The sequence below is a fragment of the Physeter macrocephalus genome, chromosome 8 (genome assembly GCF_002837175.3).
Source record: "Physeter macrocephalus isolate SW-GA chromosome 8, ASM283717v5, whole genome shotgun sequence".
Classification (NCBI taxonomy): Eukaryota; Metazoa; Chordata; class Mammalia; order Artiodactyla; family Physeteridae; genus Physeter; species Physeter macrocephalus.
Window position 1 is genome coordinate 23,280,381 of NC_041221.1, and position 16,542 is coordinate 23,296,922.

General features: G+C 44.5%; 1 protein-coding gene across 1 annotated transcript in view; it reads right to left on the bottom strand.

Annotated features, from left to right (window-relative positions):
• Positions 1–16,542, bottom strand: part of SEMA5A (semaphorin 5A) — a 429,431-nt gene that overhangs the window by 78,431 nt on the left and 334,458 nt on the right. Inside the window, exons 15-16 of the mRNA XM_024120827.2 lie at positions 13,169–13,350; positions 6,682–6,825 (exon numbers count right to left, since the gene is read on the bottom strand). Coding sequence (XP_023976595.1) covers positions 6,682–6,825; positions 13,169–13,350 — 326 coding nt within the window. The remainder of the gene's footprint in view (positions 1–6,681; positions 6,826–13,168; positions 13,351–16,542) is intronic.

Below are 16,542 nucleotides of genomic sequence, written 5' to 3' on the forward strand. Positions count from 1 at the left end.
TGAGCCTGCGCGTCCGGAGCCTGTGCTCCGCAACGGGAGAGGCCACAGCAGGGAGAGGCCCGCGTACCGCAAAAAAAAAAAAAAAAAAAAATTAAGATTTTAATTTTGCCCACGACTGCTCATTCTTATTTTGCAGTTAAAAATGAATTACTAGCCCAGCAATATTTCTCCATGAATTATCCCTTTTTCCACAAACCTAGTCTCTGTGAAGAGCATTGTCTTTCATAATGCTGTATAGACTAGACTTTCAATACCATATCATGCTCCTTGTCCTATTTCTTCATGCTACAAATTGTGTTCTGTTGTGGTTCAATCCATGTTGGTTTCTCATTGAAACCTCTGTTAGCCTGAACCAATCAGAGCACTGTTAGAACGATTTTCTTCTTGGTTTGCTGTAAGTGGTTGCTCCTTGGCTGGGCCACACTGGGATAATGGAATCTTTTGTGGCACCAGAGAAACTGTACATGTATTGAGTCCTCCATAATATTATTTTTTACCCCAAGGGAAAGCTAAGGGAACCAGTAGGATAGAGTGATGATAATGACTTGCAAAGAGCATCACTTTGGTTCATCACGGGATTAAGTAAACTTGCCCATGAAGACGAAGAAAAACCATATAATAAACCCCCATTGGTTCCGGTCTCTTAACTTTGGTAATGCAGTGGAAAGACTCTAGCATGGTCTTCATGAGCCTTGCTTCCTGGAATTCACATCCTGTGTAAACCCCTCCCACTCAGTGTGGGTGGGACCTGGGACTTGCTTCTAACCAATAGAATATGGCAAAGATGACAGGCTGTCACTCCCATGACTATGTTACCTAACAGCGTAATGTCCTTCTTTCAAGAAATTCTCTCCCTTGCTGGCTCTGAAGTAGTAAGCGGTCAAGATGCGTAAGGCCCAGGTGGCAGGGAATTGAGGGCAGCTTCTGGATAACAGCTTCAGTCCATCGACACGGAAGGAACTGAATGAGGCTGACAGCCACGGGATTTAGGAAGCAGCCCCCTCCCCTCTCCTGCTGAGCCTCAGATGTGACCATGGCCGCAGTCTACACCTTGGTGCACCCTTGTGAGATCCTGAGGCAAAGGACCCAGGTAAGCTCTGTCCAGACTACGAAACCGCAGAAACCGTGAGCCAATAAAGCACGTGGTGTTTTAGGCAGCTAAGTGTGACGTCATATTATTAGGAATGACAACTAAGACAGATCTTGGCACCTAGGCATGTAGTGCTACTGTAAGAAATATCTAAAAATATGAAAGAGGCTTCAGGACTAGAGAATGAATAGAAGCAAGCAGAATTTTGAAAAGCATGGTAGAGAAAACCCAAATCACCTTGAACAGACTGTTAGTATACATGTAGACGTTGAGGATGCTGCCAGTGAAGGTTTAGAAGGAGATAAAATAAAGAAGTAAAACTCAACAACAACGAAGCCAACCCAGTTAGAAACTGGGCAAAGGCCTAGACATTTTCAAAAAAGATATTCAGATGGCCAATAAGCACATGAGAGGATGCTCAACATCATTCGTCTTGGGGAAATGTAAATCAAAACAACAATGAGACACTTTATACCTGCTAGAAAGGCTATAATCAGAAAATGAAAAATAACAGGTGTTGGCAAGGATGCAGAGAAACTGGAACACCTGTACATAGCTGGTAGGGATGTAAATGATGAAGCCAGTGCAGAAAACAACTTTGCAGTTGCTCTAAAAGCTAAACATGGAATTAATATATGACCTAGCAATTCTATACATATATATATACACACACACTCCTACATATATACACAAAAGAAGTGAAACAAGGACTCGGAACAGACACTTGCGTGCCAGTGTTCATGGCAGCATCGTTCACAGTAGCCAAAAGGTGGAAATAACCCAAATGTCAACTGATAGGTAAATGGGTAAACACAATATGATGCGGCCATGCAGAAGAATATTATTCAGCCTTAAAAAGCAATGAGGTTCTGATACATGCTACAACACGAATGAACTTTGAAAACAATATGCTAAGTGAAATAAGCCAGACATAAAACATGGCAAATATTGTATGAGTCTACTTATATGAAATCTCCTAAATAGGTAAATTTATAGATTAAAGGTTATCAGGGGTTGGAAGGAGGAAATAATAGGGAGTTATTGCTTTTTGGTTTCAGAGTTCCCGTTTGGGGTGATGCAAAAGTTTTGGAAATAGTGTTATGGTTGCACAGTACTGTAAATGTAATTATGCCACTGAACTGAACACTTAAAAATGGTTAAATGGCAAATTTTATGTTTTTTATATATATATATATATATATATAGTTAAATGGCAAATTTTGTTATATATATATATATATATATCTTTAGCACAATAAAGAAATTAAAAGAAAACAGGATCATATTATTAGAAGCTAGAAGAAGGGAGACCCTTGTCATACAACGAAGAAAGCTTCCGAATTTGTCACGGCAGTTATATGGAAAGCAGAATACGTAAGGGTGACCTGAGTTATATAGCTAAGGAAATTTCCAAGCAAAGTGCTGAAGGTGCCGCCTGGTTTCTTCTTGCTGCTTATCGTAAAATGTGGAAGGAAAAATAATTGAGGGAAGCAATATTAAATGGAAAGAAGCAGGTCTGGATGGTTTTGGAACTTCTTGGCCTCTCCTGACGGCGAAAGATGCTAAAACGAAGAAGCAGCTTCTGAGCACTGTCAGGAAAGGCTGACATAGAGTAAAAAGCTGCGGATGTGACTGTACAACCTTTTGTTAAAACCTCAGAAACATCAAAAGATCAGAGTAGTGTTCGGTCCTACAAGGAGTCCTTTCCAAAGGTCAAGAGCAAGAGTGGCAGATCCTCTCAGTCACAAGCAAGCTGGAGGGTGTTGTCCCTCAGCCATCTCAGCAGGAACCCCAGGTAGAGAAGGGCTATAGCTCACAAAGATCTACGGGTGTAGATCTGTTTAGCGGAGTAAACTCCGAGGAAATTCACAGAAGACTTATAGAGTTTATTTCAGCAAAAAGATCACCAGCTTCGACTGAAACGTATGGAGAAAGTGCAAATGAAATGAGGAAACCCAGACTTGTACTGGCAGGAAGCAGGCTGATTAAACCGCCCAGCTGGAAGCACACGCTACCTTTCAGGAGGAAGGAGGGATGACTCGGGGACAGAAGTGAGAGCCCAGAACACGGAGCTAAGAACTGTGGAGAATCCACATGGCCAAGTTTCACGGCCAAGACTTGAAACTTAATCAAGCAACTCCATACACTTGTCTCAACAGAGTTCAGAATGTCAATGGAAATTTCAGTGTACCTTCCAGTTCCCCCCTTTTTCAACAGAACTATCTGTAGCTGTAACCCTTTGCCTGTCCCAACATGGGTACACTGGGTGTGGTGGTGGCAGATAATGTGTCTCTCATTTTAAAGATGGACAGACTGAGATGAACTATACCCAGGAAGGCTCATTCACATATGGGTCTGACTTAAATAAGGTTCTGGACTTTGGGGAAATGATTCAACGGTATAAAACGTTGTGGAAACTTGGGAGGGGGGAAATGCATTTTGTACGCGTCAGGGACAGATAATTGACGCTGGCAGATAAACTATACGGTTAGCTCAATGACCCCTGCCCTCTGATGTTCACATCCTGTGTAACGTCCCCCTCTTGATTGAGGACCGGGTCTGTAACTTTCTTCTAGCCAATAGGATATGGAATGGTGGTGGTTTGTCACCTTTGTGATGACATTACATAGGAGAGTAATGTCCATTTTGCGAGGAGATTCTCCTCCTTGCTGGATTTGAGGAAGCAAGCGACCATATTGGGAAGGCTCACTTGGCAAGAAACTGCGGACCATCTCAGGCTGACAACTAGTGAGACGCCGAGATCCCAGACTGACAGCCCACAGGGCACTGAATGCTGGTAACAACCACATGATCTTGGAAGTAAATCCTTCCCCAGATGAGCCTCAGATGAGACCACAGCTCTGGCTAAGCAGAGAGCCCAGATGAGTCATGTAGGAACTCCTGGTCCACTAAGACTTGAGTTGATAAATGCATGTTGCTTTAAGCCATTAAGTTTGTGTCACACAGCAGGAGAAAACAAATACAGACAATGACATTTGCATTTTGATAATATTTATACACAGAGATCCACTGCTTCATCCTTGCTGGTAGCCTTTTTAGGAGTCAGTGCTTCTATTCAGTTTCTGCTACTCAAGAAAATCATTTTCCAGGAAGTTTTATTTTTATTTTTTTTAATTTAAAAAAAAAATTTTTTTTTCTTTTTGTGGTACGTGGGCCTCTCACTGTTGTGGCCCCTCCCGTTGCGGAGCACAGGCTCCGGACGCACAGGCTCAGCGGCCATGGCTCACGGGCCCAGCCGCTCCGCGGCATGTGGGATCTTCCCGGACCGGGGCACGAACTCACGTCCCCTGCATCGGCAGGCAGGCTCTCAACCACTGCGCCACCAGGGAAGCCCTCCAGGAAGTTTTAGAACAGAAAAACAAAATGCCCATGCCTTTTAAAGTACATCTAGAATATAAGTTACATATTTTCTTTATCCATTATGTAGAAAAAATGGTGTAGCTATTTCTGAGATCTCTGTTGCAATAAAGCTCTCATTGAATTTTTCATATATTGGAGATTTTATCCCAAATCAAAAGTCACTGACTGTAGTCCTAACATTAACTTCGGGACTTTCCCAGGAGAGCCAATTTATTCATTTCTGGCCACTCAGGAGTTCTTTATGGTTGATGGTGTTCAAATAAACACAATGTGATTTTATTAATGATTGTGTGTGTCTAGTCCATCCGTCTTTTGTACCTTCTCAGGGAGACAAGGCTCTCCTTTAATCTCTAGTTCTCAAATTTCCCTTTTTTCAGAATCAGAGTGGTATTTCTTTTTATTACTTAGGTAGAGAGACTTCCCGCATAACATGGCAAAGAAACCTAAGAACCGTTTGTTTGTGAAGACCAAGAAAGTGATATCATGTGTTTGTCTTTTCTTGTTTTCATTATTTTCTTGAACACCCCCTAGAAAGGCAGTTCCAAAGGGAGACTTCCCCGGGACACAGGCCTTGTTCTTATCATCCAGGCATCTATCACTTAAGTCCCAATGTTCCCTTCTTAAGCAAATATTCATCTAGCCCAAATGAGTGTTTCTTCTGTAAAATAAGAATATTTTAAGTGTCAGTTCCCCAAACACATTAGCCATCCTGATCTCTTTCTGAAAATGAAGCTTTATGAACACTCATCAATGGCTACAGTACACCTATGTTAACCACAGAATTAACCAGCTTCTTCCTTCCTGTGTGCTCAGCCTGGGAAAGGTGGTAACAGGTGTGAGGTTGTGGAGGTGCCGTGATTCTAGGAGTGGCTTCGCACAGATGAAGGCGACTTTGCCTGAATGGGCTCTATTACGTGACAACGTACAGCATTTTACAACTTCCAACCAATTTAAATCTTACAACCCTGGGAAACAGCAGGGAGACAACTTCCCCATAATCGGCTTTCCCACTTATCGACTGGTGTCAGATTGGAAATGACAAGCTTATGCAAGTCTGTCGCTGGGAACTACTGCAGAAACGACCAACCCTGCTTTGTAAAAGTCACCCTTCATTCTTCTCTCTGAGTCAAAAGAACGAAGTCTTAATTGGTGATTTAGGAACACAGTGAAGAAAGAAAAACAAATGATTCCAGTTAATTTCAGGTTGTGATAAATATTTAGTAGAGAATTATCTATACACTAAGCCTGTGGTTTTGTCTATATAAATATTAATCACCTAGCAAATAACTGCATGCGGCATCTTCCGGAGGCTCCCACTGAAGCCATTTCACTGGCTATAAGCCTTACTACATTTTAACTAAAAAGTACTGAAAGCCAGCTTGTTTCTCATGGATCAATAGGATAAGTTTACATGATATGGGGAGTAAGAATGCTGAAAGTGATGTGAAATTCACCTACTTGGATTTTCTCCCGTAAACGGGAATGTACTTTAAATCTGCAAGAAAGAGTCAATTATGACAACTGTAGATTTTATGAGGCCAAAACCAAATGTCTGAGTCTATAGAAAGCAACAAACTGTTAAATGCGAGACTGAACTCAAATGTCCCTATGATGTGTGCAAAGCTTAAAATACACGTGGAAAAGGATCCCCCCTTCTGGGTTGTCCTGCAGCTTCACTGACGGTTCCTGTTAATAGACAAGTGCATAGCTGTAAATATAACCAAAATACTGACTATGTTCTCAGCTACGTGCCAGTGCTTAATTTAGTTGTGATGGAAAACTTACCTCATCCGAGCAATATCATCTGGACCCAGGACCAGCTCAGGCCCTATTCAGAATTGGAGGTTTGAGACTAGAATTCAATTCTAGTTGAATTCTAACAAGAACAATCATTCTCCAGCAGACCCATACGCTTAGTCTCTGGGGAGCCCAGCACAGGGATGCCCACTGTCTTTGGATCTCCAGTCCCCTGGGAACTGCTCAGCTGAATGAACTGTGCAGGCTCCACGGTGGCCCAATGATGCTGTCAACCCCAAGCTTTGGTCAAAATTAAAGAATGTCAGAAAAAGAGGAGGGTCATTCAGCTCAACAGAAAGGGATGCCACAGAGAAGCTGAGCCGGATCCAAAACCAAAGCTGCAGGGGAACCGACCACACTGGGATGGCAGTAAGCGCGAGGATGGCGATGCCGGGAGCAGAGGGGGTACATACCTTTCCTCGCGGTTCTGTCCCACACACACCCGGCCCCCGTGTCGCGGAGTAGGGTTGCTGCAGGACCTCTGGCGCACCTGGAAGCCGATCCCGCAGGTGGTGCTGCAGGGAGACCACAAGGTCCAGGGGGTCCAGCCTCCACTCCTGGGGGAGGAAGCCACGGGGTCATTGGGTCCAACTGGCTCAGAGCCCAACCTCTGTCTGCACCCGCCCCCAAATTCACACGTTCCCGACGCGGACCACTGACTGTGGGCTGTGAAGGAAAAGCCCGCGAAGAGCCGTGGGAATAAAGGTCCTATCACAGAAACCTCCACCACTGTGAGGTTTTCTTCCCCACGTATCTGATTTTAGAATCAAAATAGAAAATCTGAGAGTCAAGTTTTAGCAATATTAGGAACAATTAAGAAAGTTTAGTTATGAAAACATTAAACTATAAACTAATGAAAAATAATGTGACTTCACTGAAAAGCAGAGATGAATCCCTGAAACCTGAGGGTTTATGAGTTTAGTTGACTGGTACCATGTCAGTTATCATCTAAGAAAACTGCACATTTGAACAAAATACTCATCTAAATGCTTATTTTAAAAATCTGTTAACATCAGTGAAAATCAGTAACTTTCTCGATGGCATTCATGTTGATAAAGAGTGCCATAATGTGCGAAGTTTTAAAACAAGCTTTATTAAAAGTGAAGAATGGGTATTTTAAATTCAGATTCTTGGCTATTTTCTTGCAATTTGACAAAGACGTAGTGTATAAATAGGAAGTGCAAATTGCATATATCTTTATTTACATTGTTATACATACAAAATAAGGTAGATATATTAAAAATGTAAAATAAAAGAAAAAGAAAATGAACCACTTTTATAAAAGTGGTTTATAAAATAAACTGCTACTAGCAGCTAGAGAAAAGTTTTTTGGATATTGTATTTTTTCCTTAAAATGGCTGCCCGTAGAATATTTATAATTTAAATATCTCCCTTAGCAGTTTGTCCCTGCTATTTAAAAATAAGCTATAGGAATAAAAAAAATTTTAAGTATTAAAATATCTGTTAAATCCAGAGTCCAAACTCCCACATAGATGGTTTACTGCATGTAGAATTTTTTTTATTTCTCTAATTGCATATGTGTTTCTAAATAGCTGTTACCCTCATCTATAGGATTTATATTTCCACTGAAAAAAATCAACTCACATGAATTCTTATTTTACTTTATATGTTCCTTTAAAAGCATGGCGGTCCACAGCTATGCCATTGAAGCTCAAGGTATAAACAACAAATTACACATGTAACTTCTAACACAATTTCAAATGAAAGTTCCTCTGAGAAAATACTTAGTGTATTTCATATTTCCCTACTTTATTTTCTGAAACTTAAAAATAATCTCAATAAAATATAAAGTGATACCTCAATGTACAAAACAATAACAAAGCTGCTTTGTGATAATTTAACCAAAATAACACACTTGGCTTCTATCTCCCAGCTACCTTCAAAGCGCGCAGTAGTGGACGCTGCGGTCTGCCTTTCTCCAGATGCTGAGGGTGTTGTTGGTGGTTACGACTCTCAGGTGAGAGGATCTAACAGCATCAGGGAGCTGCCAGCTCTGGAGCTCCCTGTGCGACCAGCTGAGGTCTTTGTGCGGCCTGCAGCCCAGCTCTGCCCAATAAGACAGACTTCCTAATTTACTTCTAAAAGTAATTAGTATCTTATACGTCATTACCTACACAATTTTAAAAAGTATCCAAGTAATTCACTGAATTACATGCAAAAATAGCAATTTCAACATGAATAAAATGACATTTTTACTTTCAAAGTTTCTTTATATATGAAAACAATGGTTAGATAATGCAGGAAACACTGCTTCCAAAATTGTTTGGAAATTCTTAATTTCCTAAACCTTTTAACAAACGTGACATCTGATGTTATAGTCTACTTACAATCTATGGAAGCTGCTGTATACAGGGAGGTAGGTAAATGGAAGTGTTTGTAAATAATAGGAGTATAATACCTGAGGGAATAAATGAATATATTGTCCATGTGTGTGATTATTCGATGGAGCTGGGTTTGCACAAGTTAGAAACGCTGCTTAGGGTCAGATGTGGTAGCAGGCAACCAAAGAGGTAGGCATGTATCAGCGGATGGATCATTTTTGTGGATAAGTCAGTCCAAAACAATCCGCTTATGCATTTAAAACATCACTAAAGCACGTTCATTTATTTGAATTTTAGTCTTAAAATTGTATCATGGCTCTGCTTAGTGAATGACATTCCACAGCTGGAACCAGAGCCGAGGAGGTATCGATAAACAAGTCACAGTAATGCCTGCGATAGTCCTTGTTTTCCATGAAACAATATAAAAAAGAATATTATTCATTGACTATAATCTTCCAACAATAACAGTTCTATGGCTTTTATAAAGTTTCTGCAGGCATCAGTGGAAACCAACTTAGCTTTATAGAAATAATGCAGTGCATAATGCAAGGTTGATATGCTGTTGTTTTCTGTAATAGCACAAATAATCTAATCTCTGTAGCCCTGATGGGCTCCTTTCAACTTTGTGGAGTGATCTGAGCTGGCCTCCGGAAAAGGCGAGCAGAGGGTAAAATCCGCCCTTGTGGCTTTGCCTTTCCTTATCTGACGGACCTTCTCCTCTTGGGCAGGCAGTGCCCTCACGCCCTGGGCTCCCATATGGTGTGGTCACTCAACGTGCTTTTAGTGATGTCACAGACAACTCGCGCAGAGGCCTCTGCACTCTAAATAGGCTCCTGGAGAGGAGATAACACTTAAGAAAATACGCTACATGAAGTGAGGCAGAAGAGTTCGGAGACTGATCCAAGAAGCTTTCCTGGTGCTTGCTTTTTAAAATTGTTTACTGTTTTTACTGAAGTATAATTGACTTCCAATGTTGTGTTAGTTTCAGGTGTCCTGGTGCTTGTTTTAAAATATGAAATATTGCTGTGGTCACAGTGCTATAGGTGATGCAGGGAAGGGAGGACCAAATTGAGTATAGTTGTAAAAGAAAAATCAAACAAACAACAACAAAACAATATACAAAGGAGACAGCAGACCTACTCCACGGATCACACTGTTTGAACCATTCTCCGGGTTACTCAGTGGCAGATGTTAGCTGAGCTGGGACGTTCGGAGTACAGGCAGAGTAGAGCTGCGTGATTAAGGACTTGGCTTCTATCCCCCAGCTACCTTCAAAGCGCGCAGCAGTGGACGCTGCGGTCTGCCTTTCTCCAGATGCTGAGGGTGTTGTTGGTGGTTACGTATGGTGTGGTCACTCAACGTGCTTTTAGTGATGTCACAGACAACTCGCGCAGAGGCCTCTGCACTCTAAATAGGCTCCTGGAGAGGAGATAACACTTAAGAAAATACGCTACATGAAGTGAGGCAGAAGAGTTCGGAGACTGATCCAAGAAGCTTTCCTGGTGCTTGCTTTTTAAAATTGTTTACTGTTTTTACTGAAGTATAATTGACTTCCAATGTTGTGTTAGTTTCAGGTGTCCTGGTGCTTGTTTTAAAATATGAAATATTGCTGTGGTCACAGTGCTATAGGTGATGCAGGGAAGGGAGGACCAAATTGAGTATAGTTGTAAAAGAAAAATCAAACAAACAACAACAAAACAATATACAAAGGAGACAGCAGACCTACTCCACGGATCACACTGTTTGAACCATTCTCCGGGTTACTCAGTGGCAGATGTTAGCTGAGCTGGGACGTTCGGAGTACAGGCAGAGTAGAGCTGCGTGATTAAGGACTTGGCTTCTATCCCCCAGCTACCTTCAAAGCGCGCAGCAGTGGACGCTGCGGTCTGCCTTTCTCCAGATGCTGAGGGTGTTGTTGGTGGTTACGACTCTCAGGTGAGAGGATCTAACAGCATCAGGGAGCTGCCAGCTCTGGAACTCCCTGTGCGACCAGCTGAGGTCTTTGCGCGGCCTGCAGCCCAGCTCTGCCCAGCTTCCTGCTCCCCTCCCCCACCCCAGCTGCAGGGGCTCAGAGCCCTCTGCAGTTTCATTCCCGCCCACAGACGATCTCGCTGTCACTGGTTCTCCGGACCAACCCAGGACGGACACAGGTTTTGCTCCTAGAGAAAAGTCCCCTAAGAAGGTATAGGTAAGGACTTCCCTGGCGGTCCAGTGTAAGACTCCGCGCTTCCGATGCAGGGGCTGCGGGTTTCATCCCTGGCCGGGGAACTAAGGTCCCACATATACGTATGTATAACTGAATCACTTTGCTGTACACCTGAAACTAACGCAACATTGTACATCAACTATATTTCAATAAAAAAACTTTAAAAAAAAAGAAGGAATAGGTAACAAACGTTGAAAGTTGCAGACTTATTGTATTTAGATGACCAAGTCCTGTCAAGGCTCCAAGGCTTCCTTGACGCTCCACCTTCCTACTTAGCTAGTTCACAGTTCTCTCTCTCTCTCTCTCTCTCTCTGTTCCTCCCTCCCGCCCCAGGAATTAGAATTCAGAAGTGACATAAACATTCCTGTGTTCATTTTAATTATAAAATTAAACCAGATTTTTCTGATCGATAGGAAGTCTGACTTGACCCGGGTTTGATAATAAAGTCTGGCTTAGCTAATTACCTTATACTGTGGGTTCATTTCCGTAAATTGAATGCCTTTAATCTGCGGCTCCAAGACAGTGAGAAAACAAATTTAAATGACGTGATACGATAAAAGCGTTTAATCAAAGATATTATATTTGCAAAATGTATTGAATTAGCAATATTTTGAATTTCCCAACACTTTCTGACTATACTGGATTAAACAATTACAATAATAAACAAAGAAGAACAGGTTTAATTTAGCATCGTTAGGTCAGTCTTTGTAAAGACTTTTGGATGTACTTTTGCACAAACTGAGGAAGCACTTGACATTGCTGACTGAGCCAAAGAATATGGGTTTGTACGTTAGGTGGTTTCCAGTTTTTTGCTTCCAACGAAATTGATGCCAACATCAACAGGTTATCAACTGATAAAGGGCATTAAAAACGATCTCTGATGTCAGATTACCACACTTTGGGCAGACACCTTCAAAGGAATACGTAGACTAGGAGTCCCCTGCTGCTAGAACATGAAACGTTTGCTGCCAACCGGCCTAATCCATTTGCTCCACCGTCTCTTTCCTTTGACAGCATCCGTGGCTTCCAACGGTTAGAAGCAAGTGAGTGCAATGGGCCGTCTCTCCGGACCCTGCCCTGAGGTGGTTCATAAGAAAGAAGGCAAATCTCAGATAGAATCTGGTGACACATACGAAACTGTGACATGGCCTGTTTTTGTAAATGATGGAGTCCCAGCTTCCCATCCCGCAGGCATGCTGAAATGTACACTCATGAGGGAGTCACATCAAGCAGATGTGATGCGGGTGACGGCAGACAGCTGCTCTAGCCAGCTTTCTACCCAGAGAAGGCAAAGGTATCCGACTCTGTTATCATGGCAGACACTAGCCCCCAATCCATGCAAGGACAGTGATGCCCGCACAGGGTAGCGGCTCACGTATTCTTGGACACCCCTTAATTCGTCAAACCAAAATTTACCCCTAACAGCCCACGGGCCAGTAAGTGACACTCTCACGCACGTTTGGAAAGCAGTATGCACTGTTAGAAGCGGGGTCCTCTGGGGTGTGGGCGCCAGGGTAGGATAGTTGTGGTAGTTTCAGAAGCGGCCCCTAGAGTGATACTCCTGAATCGGTAAAGGACAGATCTAGGGTGGCAACGAAAGTTCCCGTGATGTAGCCGTGACGGGACAGCTGTCACTCACAGTGTTTGTACTTGGACAGTGTGGTTTCCGGGCGCCGGGGTCTTCATAGCAAGTTTCTCACCTGCCCCCTAAAAGAATGGTGATAAACTAGATACCTCTCAACTGCTTGTAAGTTGGCATCGAATTTTTTTTTTTCGTCAAAAGCTTCAAAAGGTGCAAAGGTATAATTTCTGTTACATCACTATTCAAATGTGTCAGGGAATTTAAATGCCATAGTGATTTGAGAGCCACCTTCCCATTTAAAAACTTGATGAGCAGGGTCTAATCAAACATTCAGGAATTTTATGCTTTTCCTTCTGCTAACATCGTGCACGCTCAAAATACTTTCCCTAATCTGACAACAAACCCATGAATAGGTTTAGATTTATCTCAACATATAAACAGGTTTAGAATCTAATTTGTAATTTTTTAAGTTGAAGTACAGTTGATTTACAATATCGTGTTAGTTTCAGGTGCACAGTACAGTGATTCAGTTATACATACCTATGTATATTATATACATGAATATGTATATATGTATATTACAAATCTAATTTGTAATTTTAAATCTACTCTCACAGATCACATCATTTTTAAGTGGTAAGTGTCCCTGTCTTTTTCTGACATTTCTCCTGAAGAGGGAAGGCACGTATTAGAAGTGATTTCCTAAATTAAATTCCTCTGCAGGCTGAGCTCACACGTGAGTTTACGCCCGCGCGTCGCGAGGGACACACCTGGAACAGTTAGCGATCTCCACGCGGGGGCCCTCGCACGGCCAGCCGCCGCACTGCGGGGCCGGGCTGTCGCAGGCGCGGGTCCTGCAGAGGCAGGACCCCACGGTGCTGCCGTCGGTGTGCGCGCATGGCGTCCACGCTGACCACGCGCCGAAGCGCCCATCCACGGTGAGATTCCTCACCTAGCAAGCAGATACAAACATGGACGTCAGAGGGGGTTAAGGCTGCAAACACAATAGGGAGAAAATGAAAGGTCTCCCACAAGACCATCAGGACTCAGCTGGAATATTTCATATTACGATTAAAAAGAGAGGAACAGGGAAGTATTTTGAAGTAAAGCAGCAGGGGTCACCGGTGGAGACACTGATGGAGGAGAGGGAGGGGAAAAAAGGAGCAGAAGAAAAGAAGGATAAGAAGGCGGAGGAGGAGGGGGAGGACAGGGAAGGATGTAACGACTTGTCAATCGAGCGATATTAGGCTTGTTCACTCATGTGAGAAACCCAAGGAACAAGAAGAATTGGAGTGAAAAATCACCTATGTACTACTCTGTTGCATTTTTATGTACCTTAAAAAAACGAAAGATTGGTCAACTAGCATTATTTAACACCTGGCCTCAAAAGTCACCTGAAACTGACAGCATTTCATTTATAGCATATTAAAAGAGTGTGTATTAAGCAACCGGAACCTACTAGTTGTTAGACGCTTCCCCGTCAAACCCGTCCTATATCCACCCTCCAAGAGTTTATAAGCTGGCGCGGAGGAGCTGGACCGCTAATTATCACCGCAAGTAAATCCAGTGACGGAGCTCTGAGCAGGGGCTGTGGGCGGAGAAGGGGCTCTCGGCAGACTCGCAGGATCCGGAGGGACGCTTAGGAGCCTGCGCTGCGCCCTGAAGCATGAGAGAGGCTCCACGTGAAGGAGTCGTCTGGGGCTGTCGAGGAGGGGAGCAGCCCGAGTGATGACGGGGGAATGATACCGAGTGTGGTACTGAGGGCAGGCAGGCTGTAATGTCGCTGGGACGCGAGCAGGTGGTCCAGAGGAAGCAAGACTGAGAGCTGAGCTAGGAGCCACGGCAGGGTCTCAACAGGGGGCCCGGATGCTCTGTGATGTGTATGCTCTGAGGCCTCCAGGGAGGGAGGAAGGGAGGGGCCCCTCTGGCTGTCCCCCGGCCCATGGTGACTGGCTCCAGTGCAGGTGGAAGACCGGACGATGTCACCGTAAATCTGACCAGGGGATTTTCTCAGGAGCTAGAGTGTCCTCAAGATTTGAGAGTCATGGGGCCCAGCCTTCAGATCACCCAGCCCCAGAAAGGAATCTCCCCTCTGAAAAGGGACAGAAGAAGGCCTCAAGTCCAAACCTCCTAAATTTAACATGGGGCCTTATGCATTTCTTAGAAAATATGACATACGAAGAGAAGGGATTACAAGTAAGTTACGTGCGTTCACTTGACTCTCTGCTGCCTGCTGCCCCACCTTCTCGCCCAAATGTTCCCACCCTGGATGATTCTGGGGGATTAAAGACTCATCATTCACACAGGAGAGGACTCCACAGATGAGACAGTTAATCTCTCTGGGGCAAACTGTACCCGCACGACACAGTTTCAGAACAAAGCTGACACCATATTTTGTGTGTGAAAATCCAAGTGAGCTTTACCTCTGCTCCGTATCCAAATACAACAGGAAAGAGTAAACATTAAGCATGTTCATTTCCTCTGACCTGGCTGGTTGCCCATCTCCAGCTGCCACAGTTATGACTCTATCCCTCTTGTTTCTTATCGATACTCCAAGGCTTTATACTCCCACTAACCACACCTGGCTCTTTCTATAAGAAGCTGGGACAAAACGGAAAGGATGAAACCGCATGATCCTCTGGATTCAGAGTGATTCACCGGATCCCACCCAGAGTGAGGGGATGTACAAAGGCAGATTTTTCCTAAGAGGAAAATATCCCCGTTTCTAAGGTCCTGTAACCACCCCCGCCCCACCAGGATAAAACGACAGCTCCTACTCTGACCATAAGGAGACCTCAGTGTTTTCTTGGAGAACAGACCCCTGCGTGACAAGGGGGTTCACACCACGAATTTCTCCCTGAGTTTGTTGTTAAAGCAGCAAAGGCCCTGCCACTTGGGAGTGTCAGGATTCGTCCTCCATCCTTTAACAGCCCTCCTGCCGCCTCTGGCCAAAAGGGCTCTTGTGCAGGTAGAAAAGGGATCGGCGGATGCTCTCACCGGGACTGACCATGCTCACAGATCCTCACGTGCTCTTAAGTCCAAACACCTGCCCGCTACGTAAATGTGGCTACGACCGTTCTCACCGTAAAAAGCGTGAAGCCCTTGCTCACGGAGGCAGCATCAGTGATAACAGTGATCACACAGTATATTTGTATAATATCTACACAGTATAGGTCCATGTTATTTTGACTGATCGTGTTGATCATTACTATTACTTTGTGAATGTGCTCTGAGTCTGGGGAGCCCCCCTCTGCTGCTGTGCCCTCGGGGTGCCGCGCGGGGCTGGGCATGGGGGCTGACGCACCAGCTACCTGTGCTATGGCGGGGGAGGGGGAGGGGAGAGGGGTGGGGGAGGGGGACCATCCCTCCTTAGTAAAGAGGGGTGATGAGAGTTTCTACCCTTGGGCTGTGCTCGGAGGCTAAGGAAAACGGCACCTGAGTACTTGTCAAGTGGTTGGCACAGGGCCTACTGTCTAGTCAAGGGCCGACCAGAGGTAAAAGCGTTGCACGGATCACACAGAAATGATGTTGAGTTCCATTTCGATTTCACAAATGCAAATATGGTTCTACCTGCCTCCCTCAAGGCATCCAAATGATGCTCTACCTCAGACAAGACCCAGATCTGGGCCACAAGGAAGCCAGTCCTCTAGTCCTCCCCACCTGCTTCTGGCATGCAGGTGACGGCTGGAAGGGGAAACTGGGGACAAGGATTCTTACAGGGGGATAAAAAGGAGAAGGGGGGCTTCTACTACTGCTTGACACAGTTTCACATTGAAAACATTTCACAACTTTTATTCAATTTCCCGGTAGGCTTGGGCCATTGGCTGGCTTTGTACAGGATGTGAGGGATTCCTTACTGAGAGGGTTATGGGCGAACAGGTAAACTGTGGAAAGGGGGGATTATCAGAGCACAGGACTGGATTCTGCTTCCATGGTGCTGCTCTGCGTGTGATGTAGGGGCACATAGTTGTGCCTCTTACACCCCAAACACACACACAGGGCTTCCCTGGTGGCGCCGTGGTTGGGAGTCCGCCTGCCGATTCAGGGGACGCGGGTTCGCGCCCCGGTCCGGGAGGATCCCACATGCCGCGGAGCGGCTGGGCCCGTGAGCCGTGGCCGCTGGGCCTGCGCGTCCGGAGCCTGC